General features: G+C 45.1%; 1 protein-coding gene across 5 annotated transcripts in view; it reads left to right on the forward strand.

The window, feature by feature from the left end:
* Nucleotides 1-215: 215 nt before the first annotated feature.
* LOC144132537 (uncharacterized) overlaps nt 216-16,984 on the forward strand; it is a 28,660-nt gene continuing 11,891 nt past the window's right edge. The window contains exons 1-6 of one of the 5 annotated variants that reach the window (XM_077665020.1): nt 233-352; nt 939-1,093; nt 1,443-1,611; nt 11,816-11,967; nt 14,373-14,437; nt 15,593-15,685. In XM_077665020.1, the coding sequence (XP_077521146.1) occupies nt 1,486-1,611; nt 11,816-11,967; nt 14,373-14,437; nt 15,593-15,685 (436 nt within the window). In that variant the 5' untranslated portion in view covers nt 233-352; nt 939-1,093; nt 1,443-1,485. Of the gene's footprint in view, nt 353-938; nt 1,094-1,442; nt 1,612-11,815; nt 11,968-14,372; nt 14,438-15,592; nt 15,686-16,984 lie in introns of those variants that run through there. The other 4 variants (XM_077665019.1, XM_077665021.1, XM_077665018.1 and 1 more) reach the window with 4 other exon arrangements.

Genomic DNA, 16,984 nt, shown 5'->3' on the forward strand with positions numbered 1-16,984 from the left:
CCCAGTTCTGGCTTTTCAGCGTCCATTTAAGGTTCTCATATTTCGGGAAGAAGTCATTCACTATCCGTGAGCTATTTTTTTCTCCGAACTCTACTTTTACTTCACCTCTGCTATTGTAACACCTATGCTATTCATAGAAGGAAAGGGAACGAAAGTCATGTTGCCGGATGTGGGACGGGTTGTTTCCGGGTATAAGATGGCAGCTGCTGGTGCAGGGAGGATTAATTGAAGGTATAGAAGAGGCCTCTCCCAGTAGTGCGAATAGTTAGGATGACGCTGATGCTGTTTCTGGGACCTATGCCGTAGTCACTCACAGCCTGTTCCCCAGCCTTTTCATTGCCTACCCAAGCATGTAAGCCGCCCGTTAGGGCCAGTGTACTGCGTGTTTTCTCCACTCATTGCCTATTCTACTCCATCAATGAACCTTTTGATTGCCTCGTCATTGCTACTGAAGGCACGTGCGTAGGATTTATGTGCATCAATTTGTGACCATTATTAAGTGTTACCGCGATAACTACAACCCTCTCTTTAATACTGTAGAACTCCTGTATGTTATCAGCTATACCCATATTGACGAAGAGTTCGAGACCTAGACCTCGCCGGACCGACAAACAAAGAAAATATAATATGTGCCCGCCCTTCAACACTATATGTGCTCCATATATCCGTTCGCATCACCAAGCCCAATGATTGTTATTTATTCAGTTTCTTGAAATTCAGTTCCAGGCTAGCCTGACTATTTAACAGGGGAACGTGCGCTTGTTAAAAAAAAAATAAACGATAAATTCAATCTGTTTGCGAAGCACTCAGAAATGAAATGTTTTGGACCTGCGCACGGAAGCGCACAGGTGCAAGTGCATACGAAGTGCTGAAACCTAGGGTTTTCAGGGTGGCAGAAAAGCAGGAGCATTTCCGTTTCCGCTGTTATTTTTTTTTAGCGGCGGGCTGGCGTGCAGCAAAAAAGCCCAGACAGCAGCAGCTCCAATGAAACATGAGTGGGGCTGACACAATAAAATACCAGACTTGACGAGAAATAGGGAACAGTTGCGGTCTTCGCAGCACAATAGCCAGCATCAACCAACGTAACCTTTTGGTGGGTACATCTCTTGCCACTTGGAAAGAACTGGTGTTTCTTTGCAAGCGAAAGATGCTCTGAGAACCGCAGCATCATCTATGGCTGTTTATTGCGCCTGTTACGATAAGCCCGTGGTTGTTATCCGTTGTTTTTAACTTTCAATTTTGCATTTGGAATGAAATGTGCCAGGGATTCAGTTCACAGTTCAAATTTTGCCCCCAGACACACTATTTGAATATTACTCACGTGCGAAGCCCTTCACACTGCTGTCATTTACCGAGATACTGTGGCTTCACTTTGGACTGTCTAAATATCTTTTCTGGTGCGTACAAAACGGCGAAGAAACCCTTGTTCTTTCTTCTTTCAGTGGACAGCGACTACTTTGTGGTCTCTCTCACGGAGCCGTCGGGATGGATACGAGCAAACATTTAAACCTCCTGGTGTATTCTATGGTGGCACTGGCTTCTATGACACGTTTTCCTTGCGGCCGTGCACAAGATTGCCAGCAGAGCCTCCAGGACTGCGATGCAACGCAGGTAAAAACAGCGGGGAATGGTTCTGTATGCTCTGGGAGTGTGAATAGCGATACCTAGGAAAAAAAAGCTACGGTATATAGGTAGAACGTGATAGTTTATGCATCAATTCGTGGAAGAATAGTGTCTGCCAAAACCAAACTAATGATAGTGAAAAGTTCGGTAAAAGTGCGCGCAGATACTTAAAAGCTGAAATTTTTCCCCCCTAGTGTCGAATTATCTATTTGTTTTACTCTTTTTTGTATTTTTTACTAAGTGTTTTACTTGCTTTAGTTCTGAAATCCAGGGTTCGACGGAAACCCGTCTGGTCGGGTATGTTCATGGCGGAAAATCTTCAAGCGCCGACCAATCGTTAAAAAGATGACGTTTCGGCCCCGGCTTTCGGGGGCCTTGTTCACAATGAAAGAAAGGCAGGAGTGAAGGTGAGTTATATAGGTTTCATGGTATGACGCAAGGCAATCTACACCCGATATACTCCCGCTGCTTGCGTCATACCATGAAACCTATATAACTCACCTTCACTCCTGTCTTTCTTTCATTGTGAACAAGGCCCCCGTAAGCCGGGGCCGAAACGCCATCTTTATTGCTTTAGTTCTCGTTCACACGTCGCGATGCACGTATCGCTTTTATATTAAGCAGGATCATTGCAATAAAAAAGATTTACGCGTTCCTGAAAACATTGACTTCTAACGCAAAATGGTAAGACAAAGGGCGCAGGAAGCGTAGGCAGCTGCATATGACTGTGACAGCGTGATGACATGCGATCAAAGTTTAATTGTACACTTAACTTATATATGCAAGTGTTTTACGCGGATATGTCGGTTGTCTGGTCTTTAAGCGTCCGAGGGTTTACAGAACTGTATTAAATCAAACCTCCTGTTTTAAAAAAAAAATCACTGTCTGCTAACAATTAGGAGAACAGTCTGAAATTAAAATTTTGGTTTTTAGATATTATAGATTAGATTTTGAGCACGTTTTAGCGCCACTGGGTGAGTTGGGCTGGTCAAGAAATGCTTGGAGGAATGTATTTCTTATTTAAAGAACCATTAAATCACTCAATGTATAGGCAACTTCTCGACTAAATCGGGAGCTCTATGCCAAAATTGGTAACTTAAATTCCTTGAGAACTCCGTAGGAAATGTAGGCACTCCTGCGAACATCTCCCTTGGACCATCTATTGTTTCATGGCAGGGAACCGGTCATGGCAAGGCGCACAAGAGGATTAAAGAACTACTAGCAAAACCCATAAAACAAACACGCCCACCACCGAAAAGCATCGTTCACGACGTCGCCCTTTAGATTATTAGTTGCACGGCCCGAAGAGCAGTAGATTAGGGCGTTGCAGGCATCGGCCATAGGTAGTGTATGAGGCGAGATACGTGTACTAATTCACGTAGAGCTTCACGGTCATCGCTGAGGAGGCCGGAGCGAACTCGTAGACCATTGTGGCAACCCTGAGCACACACCTTCCGGGCCAGAATAACGGGGAAAAAGTTTTTTGTTCAGAATGCGCTACGCGGCAAGATGGCGACCAAACCAAGATTAGGGAACCTGGACATAGAGGCATTAGGCAGTTTGAGTTTCACATACGTACAGAGTTCACGTACGCAAACGTGAGAAGTCTACGTAGCCTACGCGCGTTGCTAATAGCGCCATCAACTAACAGATAAAGGCACTGCTGAAGCCACTATAATACAAGGCGAGTCAAAGCCAAGACAGTAGAATTGGGTTGGAGCTTTGCTATGACGACGAAAAACGCTGCTTCGTCATGCTTAAAAGCTGTAAAGCTACATTTCTGTCTGAAAAACAAAAACTTTTTGTCACTTGAAAAACTATGCGAAAGTAAGAGCGGGCAAAATGAAGGCTACTGCAACAGTTTAGAGCACGATATTAGTGACAAAGCATTAGTGACAAAGCTCTTATCGCTGTAAAGCGGGCGGGCAGGGCGCCGCCATATTGTCAACGATACGTACGCTACCTACGCAAGCAACGCAAACACCGCAACGTAAAAATTCGAATCTAAGCCCGTGAGACTCACGCAGACCCTCAGCGTTCTACGCATGCGCACTGGGAAATCGCAAGAACAGTACGTACGTGAAGCTTCTTCGTACGCGAAAATAAATCTGTATATAGCAACGGCGGCGGTCTTAGTAGTCGTGCTGCGTTCCTTACGAGGCTAGCATTCGGAAGCGTGCTAGATTGCGGGTGTGGTTAAACCCGGCGATCGTGTCGAGGCACTATTCAGAAGACGGAAGTGTAGGCGTAGGACAGCAGCGTATGAAGAGTTATTTAGAACTGCTGGCCGTACAAAACGCGGAAAGGCGAGTAACCAGCATTGTCATGAAGGATGAAGTTGAATATGAATTGTAGACATGAAACAGCTTTCGTCCAGTCATGATGGTCTGCTCAAACGTACATTGCGAGCACGTGGTTAAAAGCGTGGTTGAGGTTCTTGATAAAGCCGGTTCTTTGAGCGTGATTGCCGGTGGGGGCTTACATTTAGACGCGAAGGAACGGCCAATGCCGTTAACAAGCGTGAACACTCGCGGTCGGTAAATAGTTGGCGTGGTGCAGCATGAGGTAGGGTGAGGTGATTTGGAAGAAAGTTCTCAACAACAGTAGCAGCACTGGGGAAAAGTGGTTTGGTGTGCTTTATTGGAGGTTTAACGTTCCAAACCAACTGAGGCTATGAGGGACGCCGCAGTGAAGGGCTCCGAAAATTTAGACCAACTGGGGTTCTTGAACGTGCACTGATATCGCACCGTACACGGCCATCGAGAATTTTGCCTTGATTGGTATTCGACAGCCGCGGTCGGGATAGAATCCGCTTCTTTCGGGTCAGCAGCCGAGCGCCATAACCGCTGAGCCGCCGCGGCGTCTTTCACTGGTGGAGAGTGCGCGTGGTTACGTAGAGGGGCGCAATATCCGTGGTAACTGGGGACCATCTGTTTGGGGACCTGGATTTAGGAAGTGACCAAAAGGTCCAAGCAGACACGGAACCATGGTATGAGTGGGGCGTCAATAGACTGGAGCATGAACTGAGGGCTTTTCCAGTGCTAGTGCTACTCGCTGACACCGAGTTAGCTGCGCTCAGAGCGGTTGAGCGGGACCAAAAGAATCTACTACACATGAGTTCCTAAGTGAGAAAGACATGCTGATGACCAGTATGGGGGATGTCATGAAGTTCTCGATGGAGAGCAATGCTAGGAAGCATAGTCGCAGCGATCAGCAGGTCGGGGAGAAGCGCTTTGTGTCATCTGCCGTATAAAAGTACCTGCCTATCATACAGCATGAACAGGCTTTTCGTAGGGTCAGAGATGGCACAGTTGTGGCGGCAAATAATGAATAGAGCTATGAATCATGGCGCTATTCTTCGCTCAAGATGGCGAAGGCAGGGAAGGAGCGACAACAGATTGAGGTCGCTATCAATCACAGGGCTCTCACACATGACAGCGAGGCAGTACCACGTTAATTGTTTCCATGAAAGCGTGATGCCAAACGACCAAGCTTGCGCACAGGGCACGAAATCTAACCTGTAGCATAGTGGTCGGGGACAGCCGCGAGCGGTTGGGCGTAAAATAAGAGGAAATTTTGGGAACTGAAATTTGGCAACACCACGGTTAAGCAGTCACTTTCATTTATAAAGTAATTCCGATCTGATGTAGATTTGAGGTGGTTCGCGTAGGCCACGACAGTCTTTTTCTGTTGGTCGCAAAGAGAGTGCAGCGTAGATCCCATACCGACTAGCGTTTGGAAAGACTTCAGCAAGGGCATCCACATGAAGTTTGCCCAAACAGTCTCAGTGGTAAGCTCTGAGATCAGGGTGAGAATGGTTATTCTTGGTTCTAGAAAACTGATTTGGCCTTGTTTGCGAACGTTATTGAGTGGGTAATCGAAGCGGTGGCCTAGTGCCTTGAGCATCCGCCTCGCTTGAGGGAGGTGCGGAGTTCGATCCACGGTGCCACCGGGCACCCACCGGTGATACAATGGGTACAAGCTTTCCCCTGCCTGGTGCGCGGCTTCTTTAGGGTGAAATGCTTGGGAAATGGGTCTTTGAACCCACCTTGAGTAGAAGAAACAACCTTGTACCATTGTGCTCTGTGGCCACAGATATCCTGGATTCATAAAAAATAATCATCATCATCTTCATCATCATCGTTACTGAGTGGGCAGGTGGGGTAGGCAAAAGGTGTAACCAAAATTCCGCGCAGTCCCAAGAATGTTCTGACAGCGTTGCGAAAACAAGTCAATAAAAAGGCTTTAACAGCCCGGATCTTGTTTCTGTCAATAGAGACACTTGAGTTGTTGACGACGTTGCTGAATATGGTGATTTAGCGCCTAGAGAAAGGGCACAATGAAGAGTTGAGCTGCTGGCCATCATGTCTGAAGAGCATAACAATCTCGGGAAGGCTGGCCAGGTGAAGCAACAAGGTGGCCGAAAAGGAATTGGCGCCGTCGAGATAATAAGAATTGTGGAAGCTTTAACACCTTGCAGAAGGGGGTCTAATATTCATTCGATGTTAGCTTCTGCGTTCTATAAGACGAAAGGTATTGGTTTAAAAATACAGTCCTTCAACTGATACAAATGCTATTACCTCGCGGTTTTTTTCAGCCACTGCAGTTTGCTAGAAGCCAGGGAGAAGTTCGATGCCAAAGTTCGAGAAGGATTTCACACCATAGACATAATCAGTGGCGTAATTGCTTTGATTGGTTATCTTATTAATGCCTCTATAATCGACCCGAAATGCCAAAGGCTATCTTTTTTCTTCACTGGCTGGCGAAGCACCCGATTGAAATGAGTTGAGAACCATTTTTGGTAATTATTTCTGTAACCTCGTTGCAACTGTTGCTCAGCGTAGGGCACAAGGTAGGGCCGTCGGTGGATGGAATGGCACACAGTTTCTTTGCGTTCATGAAAACAAGCAATGACCAAGTTCGGCGTTATTCAGGTGGAAACTATTGGTACAAATTCGTGAAGTACGTAAAAATGGGTCGTTTAAAAAGGGCCTACATCGGTGACCATATTTGTTGTGAATACGTCCGTCGAAACAGTGGAAGGCTGGGGGTCTGGGACGGGATCCCAAATAAGGGCTGCGTCTACTGCAGCCACTTGCAAATGAGGTAGGGAAAAGGAGTGGCCATGCATATGTCCGAAGGAAGCACATGAGGGGAGAAGTGCAAACTTGGCAACCGCAGATATATCGTGTGCGCCGTCATTGGAGCGTTTAGAGTCAGCACGATATTAATAAAGGGAGCAATGAGGTACTACCCATCTGGACCTGGATGGGTTGGCTACGAGGTAATGATGGATGCTGCATTTGGTCGAAGGTTGTGCAGACAAAATCAGAGCGATGACCACGTGTTAGAAATCAATGAGTGGGAGATCAGGTTGGAGGAGGAAGACACGCTTTGAGCAGTCAAAGAGGGAGGAATGGTCCGACACAAAATCTGTTTAGAGAATGGGCGCAAGTGTTAGAAATTGCACTGATCCGGGGTATATTCTTTCTTTATTCCATTTTTATTCCTCTTAGCCCGAAAGCGCTACTGCAGGGGGGTTACAATGATGAAAAAAACATCTTCATTCATATAGCACACTTGCTGACCTGCAAGGCGATTTCATTCACTGATAGAACGTACAAAAATGAATGTTCATACATATTAGTTCTGGTACAGTATTCGAAAATCTTAAAGCAGTGATCAATACGTGAAGAGACGTAATAGGGACATATTTTTCTTTATCAATGCCGGTTTTATCACGAAATATTTGATACAGCAGTTTAAGGCTCAATTTTGTGCTCCGAGCAGAAAGAGTTTCCCACTCTATTTTGTTTTTCATATTGGTACAGCTATCACCTCTGGAGTATCGACGTAGGACGAACCTTGCATCCCTGTTATGGATTTTATCAAGCTTATTGCTCAGTGTTGTTTGCCATGGGTCCCACACCGCAAATTCGTATTCGAGCATGGGCCGAACGTACGTTACAAAAGCAGTTGATTTTAGGTGAGGCGGCGCGTGAACCAGATTTCGTTCTAACAAGTTTAAGGTCTTTGCAGTCTTCACAACCAACGTGTCAATATGTGTATTACAGAACAATTGGCCGTGAATATCACACTCAAAAATTTATACTGTGATTTTTAAGACAGTGTATTGTTGTTGATGGTGGACTGAGAACTTATCTTCGTTTTTTTTACGTGTGAAGGTAATTGTAGCTCGAGCGGTCCGCAGTCCGTTAAGGTCAGGTATTCCACCGTTCGCGTCGTGCGCCCGAAGCGTTTCAGGCGTACGGACTTTGCGATGGCGACGGCGCAAGTTAGTGCTCATTGCGGACACATGCACGCCGCTGTCTGTGACTTGCCGGGTTAAGCCATGGTGGTAGCCCTGCAATGCAGACCGCTTTGAAACGCCTCGGTGTCAGGAGCGTTCAACTTAGCTTCCACTAAATATGCTATGCGATAAGAAACTAGCGAAGTGATGGAGAACAAGAAGGCAACAGAAAGTACCAGCGCACATCACGCGCGCCGCGGGGACACTTTTATTCAAACCGTCGCCATTCAAATCGTCCATTGCAATAGAAACACTCATTAGTAGAAACTCATTAACATAGCGAGAACTGTGAATGGAGCTTGAGGGTAGTGGTGATGTACTGAGGTTATGTTTTAATTTAATTTTACCTTCGGAAGCAACGGATCCTCAAGACACATATAGCGGGGTGACATCTTGATTACTGTTGAAAGCCCGCATTATAAATTCGAACTTTGCAATAAACTGTATTTGCGCAGGGCTTTACCCTATAGTGATTTAGTGTTGCAGCACATTCACCTTCTCAAATGCTCAGACACAGGTGACTTGCCACCAGTAGAATTGCCTTTAGGACTGATTATTCTTACATTTTAGAGGAGATTAGGAAGACAACATTCCTTCACGCTAGCTGATGGTTCACTGCAGTTTATGCCTCATGCCTCAGGCAGCCTCCTCTCGAGCCGCCAACCTTCAACCATGCAGAAAAGTGCACGCGTACACGGATTGGGTGCTTGAGGATAGCCATTGTCCTTATCAGATTTAAAGCCCATATGTGATTATTGTATTGCTATATGATTAATTGTCACGCCTTTTTTCACAACCGTATAATATGTATATTTGTGGAGATGTTAGAGTCGGCGTGGGCAATGGGACTCATTTCAAACATATGATTAACAACAGCGCGGAAAACACGGACAAAAGAGAGACTCGACAAAACAAGCGCTGACTTCAACTGAAATTTCATTTGAAGTGAGCGTTTTTTCTGTATAGTCTCCCTTTAGTCCGCGTTTGCTGCGCTGTTGTGAATCATGAATATATACCAACTTGCCCCACTTTCTTCACTCATTATTTCACTCATTACTAAGCAAAGTAAGGCGGCATGTAAAGAGACAGCGATGGCCCATTCAAATTCTTCTGTTTTGTAGACCACGTCTTTAGAAACATAGAGTTCATTGCCACCGCAAACGAAATTTTTAACTTACAAAAAATTAAAAACAAGGTGTCGTTATCACAAGCTTAAATTTTAAATATATTCATTGCAACGGCAGCAAATTTTTGAGCACTTCTGAAAGGCTGCAAAGCATTCACTTCGTTCTCGGCGTGGGCGAGTTTGCATCGAGTGGTGTGAAAAAGTGACATTTGTTTTTCCTGCCACACAAAATTAACGCGCAAAACGAGCCGCAGAGTCAATTTTTTTAGATAAAGAGGATCGAAATGTTTTCAGTGGGCCTTCAATGTTTAAGCTAAGAAATCTTGAGCTATCACCTGTACACGTCCGGCATGTTTGCAAACAAACGCGGTGGGGCTCCAGTGGCTGGAGGGCCTGCGCCAGGGAAAAAGCCAGGAAGTGGCGTCGCAGAAAGGTGTTGAGCGCAGGTTTCCAACGCTTGTAGGCGCGTTTTCAGCTTCCTCGAATCACAGCAGATGCTGCTGCTTTCAACACAGTAATTTCTCGAAGTACATGTGGTCGTGTTGGCTAAGTACGTGTATTCAGATTAATAGTGAGCCACTACGTATTGGGTACATAGATATATATGAAGGAAGCCAACAGTCACCGAAACCGAAACACTACCTATGCACCTTGGTTTCGGTGACTGTTGGCTTCCTTCATATGTTTGTCAAAACGAGCCCCTTATTTCCTTTGGCTTATATATGTCGGTTGACACACATGTCGCGCAGTGCGAAAAGTGGGGCAGCCTCATGTCCCCGATCTGCCACGCGTAAGCGCGGTTTTAGCCGCAATATCACACACCAGCCAGGCCGACTTCTTCCCTTTTTAAACTGGTGACTGTGTGAAAAGTTTTTATTTCTTAATATATTTTGTTTCCAAGCTCTTGGCTCTTTTCTTTCGTGACGAAACATTATAGCAAAGTATTAAGTTGTAATTTTTAAATATATGCTTCTAGATGTGTGGTCGCCCAAAATTTCGTGGCAACTACGCTTCTCATGGTCCTGCCATGTCGCTAATTCCGCGGGTTTTCTACGACGGAGCACCACCGTCTTGGTATCAATACGAAGAAGGGAGATCAGAGGTTTCTTTGATTTGAGTGACGCATTTATTTGATCAAAGCGAATGCGAAGATGTCATAAACGAAGGAATAAAGCTAAAGTTTCGTTTTCGCAATTTCCACATTTTTTTTGAAATTGGCATTACTCACCCCTTCGTAATTTCGTAGCGGATGAAAATATAATGATTCTATTTGACGCCAACGATTGCTTTGACGTTGAGGAGTGCAATAAATCTCTTGATTTTTTTCCTACACGTGCAATAATATGTTCGGTATTTTTGTAAGAAACGTCTTCATGTAACTATGCATGCATAAGTACAGAGAATCTAAAAAAAGAACTAATACTGTCATAATACACAACGTCTTAGTGGACGTGCTGCCGTAAAAAAATTTGCGCTCTTCCTACTTAATTATTCTACACCCGGGGTAACTTGACGAGGTTGGTAATTATAATTTCCGAAGAAGGTATAGCTGAAAATAAAACGCATTACTGAAAAAAGCACAGCATATATGCACCAAACTTAGTTACAAGCTCATACATAAATAACCAAAACACTTCTTTTTGCCGCGTCCTTTCTGAATCTGGCTACGTGCTTCTTTTCAAACAAGCTTCGCGATCATGTACTTCCACATCAGAGCTTATGACACATGCATCATGCATTTAAAATGCATGTGGCTTTTAGCACACTTAGAGTACGCTATTGTAAGCATGTCAACTTGACCGCGCATGATTAACACAACTTACCATGCTTCTTTCTACTTGAATCGAATAATTATGTTGGTCATATTAAGAAATACCTTTAAGTGAATATTAAATGCAATGAAACGTGCCGTTATAGTTCGTATAACTTCTACACGCGTTAAAATACGCTGTGCTATCAACAAAAGAGCGCATTCCTTAGTGGCGAGTGAACCGGCCGGCGCCTTGTGCGCAACGGGTCAAGGCTATAAAATACGTGCGCAGCTACGTATGTGAATTTTTCCTTTGCGCCATTTTAAGCGTACTATGCTTAGGTTCTGGGGAATGGGCGCAGCAACTTCTCTGCTATAAAGTACATTGACTGGCAGCGCCGATCGACATCCAGACTTCGCGCTTTACTATGACGGCCCATTTCTTAATACGGTGTTTATCTGCAAAAAAAACCATCGAGACTGAAATAATTTTACTTTTTTATGCTACTGTGGAGACCCAACTGTGACGCAACTAGTCAATACGTGCTGCTTCTGCAGTGCGAAGGCATCATACAGCCGCCGGTAACTGCGGCAGCTGCGGTTGGCACTGGCGGGCGGAACCTGTTTTGCCTACCGTGCGAAAGTCGCTACTGACATCAGCGCCACCGCATCTTCGAGATGTCGAGGGATGAAGGAGGTCTATACTAGGAAAAGTACTGAAAATTGATAGCCTTTCCAAGCAACGAGGCGCCCTTCCTGCTATTCTTGCCTGGACTGCAGATTTTGTTTGTTTGAATGATGACGAGCAATGTGAGCTGCCCCTTTCGGCGAACTTCTTAGGCATTACAACAAACAGTGAACTGGGAAAATAACTTTTCCTCTATTCTAAGCAAACAAGGAAACTGCGCAAATACTCTTATGCATTACTGACAACTTCATGAGAAAAGCCTAAAAAATGTGTGCTCCTTAACTGCCGTCGTCAACAGTTGGTCTGATATCGCCGCAGGTACTGTTAGATTTTCCCTTGTTCACTGCCCAAGTGACTTCGGATCCCCAGCCGGCTACGAACTGCGAGAGGTACGAGAGGACCTCGCTGTCTGATGACGGCACCACGGCCGAGTATGACCTTGCTTACACGAATGCCGGAGACACCACTGCGTGAGTCGCTTTCACGAGCCAATGCTAAGCTCGAGAAGTCCTTGCAGTTGCTTGGAGTTTATAGCGCCGTAGTAAAGGACGGAAGATTTTTATTTGTATATTTGTTGATACCTCAAAGTCTCGATGTGCGACATTACATGTGGTACAAGCCGACGTGGTACAGGTTGAGGAAAGTGGCCCCACACGCACGATGCACACTCTCGGCAGTTTTAGCGCGCGAGCACTCAACCTTATACAAGCTGTTTCACTTAGGACGGTCTTCGATTTTTGAAAATAAGGTTTTAGAATTACAAGACCGCTATTTTCAACAAAGCATTGTCAGCGGTGTAGTATATCACACCACAACAAAAACGTGCTAACTAGAACGCTGATAACTAATTTTGAGTACTTAACTTTTAACTACTGCTTTTCGTCTCCTTTATTATGAAGAGGCGTATTGATCACCGTAAGCAATATCCATATCAGTTTTCAGAATTTCGAAAACGCGGATACCCTTGGCTCTGTGAGCCAGCAAGTTTTAGCGATTTCGAGGTGTTACGTGCACTGCAGGGGATTCTTTGCAAGTAGGATGCTCGAAAGGGCATTGATTATGGCGCGATGTAGCCAGAATTTGTTTGGCCGCAGCGCCGAGGGTGCCCGGTTTTAGAATCCTATAAAATAATATAGATATTACTCACGATGAGCTCCACACATTTATTTTGTTAACCATGCTGCCAATTAGCACGCCTTAGCTGTACTTCGATATGTTACAGCGCTGAAGATGCAATGCCGATAATGGCGGTCTTCTAAATTAGAAACTTACATTTAAAAATTCCTGAAAACCTTCTGAAACATCTTGCATTTTGCTGATATATGTCTAGTGGTCCGATGACTCTCTCTATATCCTCGATGTTTTCGGGAAGAGCAACCTGGGTCTCACAAGCTCCACCGGTGGCGGCACCTGCACTCGAAGAGCAGTGGCACATTGCTTGACAGCTCCAGCACTGTGCTAGGAGTGATATGAAGACTCACAGGGATTTATGAATGTTAAATAGAGAATGACCGTCGGCGTACATGAGATTTAACCAATTATGCTATCGCATCACATATTTAAGGTGGAGCTTAAGTGTAACCTGGAATGTATTTTTGCACTGAAGTAAGCACACCACACGTATGTCGTAACCAGTTTATAAGCATGAAACACTTTCTGATCTTATTCAGGGCAAGCTAAAGCTAATCTCACGGGAATTTGCGACTGACCAGAATGGGTAGATGTGGATCAATACAGTCGAACTCAGCAGTTACGTAACGAAAAGGCCACTGATGAGTGAGGGAAGGGCAGAGCGCGTCAAGCTGCGAAAAGAACGAGATGCACCTGGAACACTGCCGGGGAATAAAATTAAGCGGCACTCACGCCTACTTACGTGCTGTGAACACGAAAGCATGCAGACGGGTTCTTCGGCTGTGGCAGTGGTGCACTAATGCAGTGGCCAGCGAAGCTAACGTGTTCACGCCCCCGGAATTGAAGTTGATCAAATGCGGCGATAACAAAACCCAGCGCCAGAGACTGGCAGTTTAGCGCTCGTGGTGTTGTGCTGTGGTGACGGCGCAGTTCTCTAAGGCAGCGGGCATCGAAGCTGGTCTCCTCGCTCCGCCCGAATGCGAATTCATGTAGACGAGGACACCCAAACCCAGCGCGAGAGACTGGCATTGGCCCGTGGGGCGGTGGTGCTGCGGTGTTAGCCTAATACTGTAATGAAGTCGCCAGCGAAGCTGATCTGTTCGCGACAACCTTGGTTTTAAATCTATTTCGAAAGAAAGTTTATTTAAGGAATTATATTTTCTTTCTTCCCTCATCATCTAGACAGTGCCGAGGACGCCATGAGGTAACGTTAGTTTTCGGTCCGTTTCTCGTGGACGGGACGCCGCATTTTGTCAGTGATGAACTATATAATGCTTGTGCATAAAAATAAAAAGCGCCTACAGAATGTATAGGAGGCGACAAAGCGACAGTGTTCAGCACCGCGGGATGACTTTTGCGCAAACAATTGGCAGCACAAGAATGTAAATTGAAGTTATACCGCCTGAATGACTATTGCTGCCGGACTTGCATGCAAACATTTCAATAAGCTAGACGAGATATCCAGTTTATCAAAGTTAAATGAGTGTAGGAGCAAGACACATGCAGAGCAGAATACAACACAGCTGGGTTCAGACGGAGAACTGAGAAAATAATCCGACTGTTGTCTCGCATTAGGAGCAAATGATGAATGTTTTATGCGTGTTTGTGAACCACGACTTCATTGTGAATTATTCATAACCTGCTCAATTGTTATGCGCTTTCAGCTTAAGACATTGTTGGGTGTCTAAACTAGTGGATGCTCAGCGTTGAAATTCCTTTCTTTGTTGCTTCTTCTTTGTTACAGAATGAACGACACATCTACCTTTAAGGCGGCGAACAATACCGTGATGTACATCACCTTCGGAAACAGTAAGTGGAGGAACGCAAAAGGAATCCTGCAGGACATGTCAGCAATCCTTGTCACGCTATAGGATTTGCTGTTCATTCGCAATGTGAATGTTGTTTTACGTTCGAATTTAAAAGGTCGCAGAGAATCGGGAAGTGCAATGTGTAAACTAACACTTCATACTGATATGTTTTGTCGGACATGTTAACGTGAGTGTAGTGCGCAGCTTTCAAAAAACTTCAAAATTAAATTCTGCACATCAATCCGGCAACAAAAAAATGATCAAGCCTTAGTGGATGGTGCGGCACTAAAAGTCTTGAACATAAAAAAACGTAATTATGAGGAATCCCATCACATTGCCATGCGCCTTCTTTACCAAATAAAGGACTTTCAACTCAACTAAATTACCAAATAGGAACAGTTGGTAACGTAAGGGCTCCAATATGTTGGCCAGCTGATTAATTAATCTGCCAAGACCCGTAACGAATAAAAATGCACATGTGTTCCCTCACACGACCGGAATTGTTGAGTTGCAATGCTTTGTTCATAGAAAGCAAGGTGCATTTACTTAAATCGTTTGGCCTCTGGCATGGCTGGCCTGCTGCACTATTACAAAAGCTGCCCTCTTGCGAAAGGTTAAGTTTCTTCACCGGTACATGGCTTGAAACCAAGAACCTCCAGCATACACCACCATTTGAATCAAGCCCGATTGCTGTGGCGTAGACCACCACTCTTGCTGAGGAGGCGCGAATGACCCTGCAGTCACGTCTTAGATCAAAATTTTTTCTTCTAGGAGGCACTTAACGTTATCAAGAGCCCCCTTTGCAAGTTTAATGATCGATCTGTACCTGGAGGTAGTAAAACAATTAAAGAATGTGTGCTTCTTTTGCGATTTTAACAATATAAAATCGGAAACGAAATTTCTCTCAGAGATCTCTGTTTAAAAAAGGGGAATATCATGCATTCCAGCACTAGCGTGAAATTCAATGCTCATTTTATCCTGAGGAGCTCACAATTCTTAAATTACTGTTGAATATTTAAACAGGGCGCCAGGTAGTTAGCCGCGTTATTTAAATTCTGTTTTCTAAAGCAAAGTTAGAAGATGAATTTTCTTGACACAGTTCTTACCATATAAACTACTTCTTTGAAATCCTTGCATCATTGCGTCGTTTCGTCAGATTCTAGCCCCGTCTACGAGCTCACACTGGACTACGTCAACGGAGACCAGTGCTTTGTTGGCCACTGCAACTGCACTGAGACCCCTGAGATCTGTAAGTATATCTGCTATGTGTACTCTCCTTCAAGCCACTCTACGCTGCATAACCTCGCAGTTCACTGGAGCGTAATTATGAGAAAAAGAGCATGAAGAAAGTGTGCGAGGTCAATCGAAAGGTCGTTTCGATGGGAGGCGTTGCGTTGGTAGAAAAACACGATGGAATGTAAAATTGATATCAGAAAGCCAGGAACTAAGGTAGGTACATGTGTGCAACAAAGCGACAATCTGTCAGAATGCCGATGCGGGTGAAAGATTAGACAAGAAAAGGTGGTCACATCCTTAAAAATTGAAAAAATACTGTGGCCGATTACGGTTGTCCCTAATTTGATATTGGTGCACAGCTCTAGCCGCGTCTCAGGATGTGCGGCTCAATGTTTTCGTTCGCTCGGACATCGGCTGTTCTGGTGACGATATTAGTTCAATAGTAATATACTAATCATCAAGTCGGATTATTTGAAGAATAGAATCCGCAAGGCACAGGGCAAGAGTGTTGCAGTTTAACATGAGGCGTGATCAGCTGCGGCGTTGACCTAGTCGTCTCAGTCTCTGTAGGCTCATTGCTAGCACTTGCTGGTTCGTCGACACGCCTAGCGACGTTAATAGTTCGATAGTATTGTTGTTTGATGAAGACAAAGACGTGCAATGAGCAGAGCAAGAGTGTGTTGCAGTTTAACACGAGGCAGGGAGACCTGTTTTGTTAAATACAATTCACAATTGCTTTTATTAGCACAAAATTCAACCTAGACTACCCGAAATAAGCCATTGTTTCACAATTGGTAGACTGTACAAGGCACCCCAGCCAATCTCTCACTGTGGGTATGTGCCACCCTAACAGAGAACACAGGAAGCGTGATCGGCTGCGGCAGTAGCCTTGTGCTCTGCTAAAATGGCCAGCGAAGCTGATCTGTTGGCGGCACGGCCAGCACCCGCTCACGGCAAAGGTATGGCTTGGCTAGGTTACACTGACGGTGTCGATGCGGCTCAACCCATGAATGGGCGCTAAATAGCTGGGTTGCAAAATTCATCATCATCATCATCATAACCATCATCATCATCATTATCAGCAGCAGCAGCAGCAGCAGCAGCAGCCTGACAACGACCACTGCAGGGCAAAAAACTCTCCTATGTCTCTCCAATTAACCCTGTCCTTTGCCAGCTTCGGCCACCGTTTCCCCGCAAACTTCTTAATCTCATCCGCCCACCGAACTTTCTACTGCCCTGTGCTACGCTTGCCTTCTCTTGGAATCTACTCTGTTGCCCTTAAGGACCACCAGTTATCTTGCCTCCGCATTAC

The sequence above is a fragment of the Amblyomma americanum genome, chromosome 5, assembly GCF_052857255.1.
Source record: "Amblyomma americanum isolate KBUSLIRL-KWMA chromosome 5, ASM5285725v1, whole genome shotgun sequence".
In the NCBI taxonomy this organism is placed as follows: Eukaryota; Metazoa; Arthropoda; class Arachnida; order Ixodida; family Ixodidae; genus Amblyomma; species Amblyomma americanum.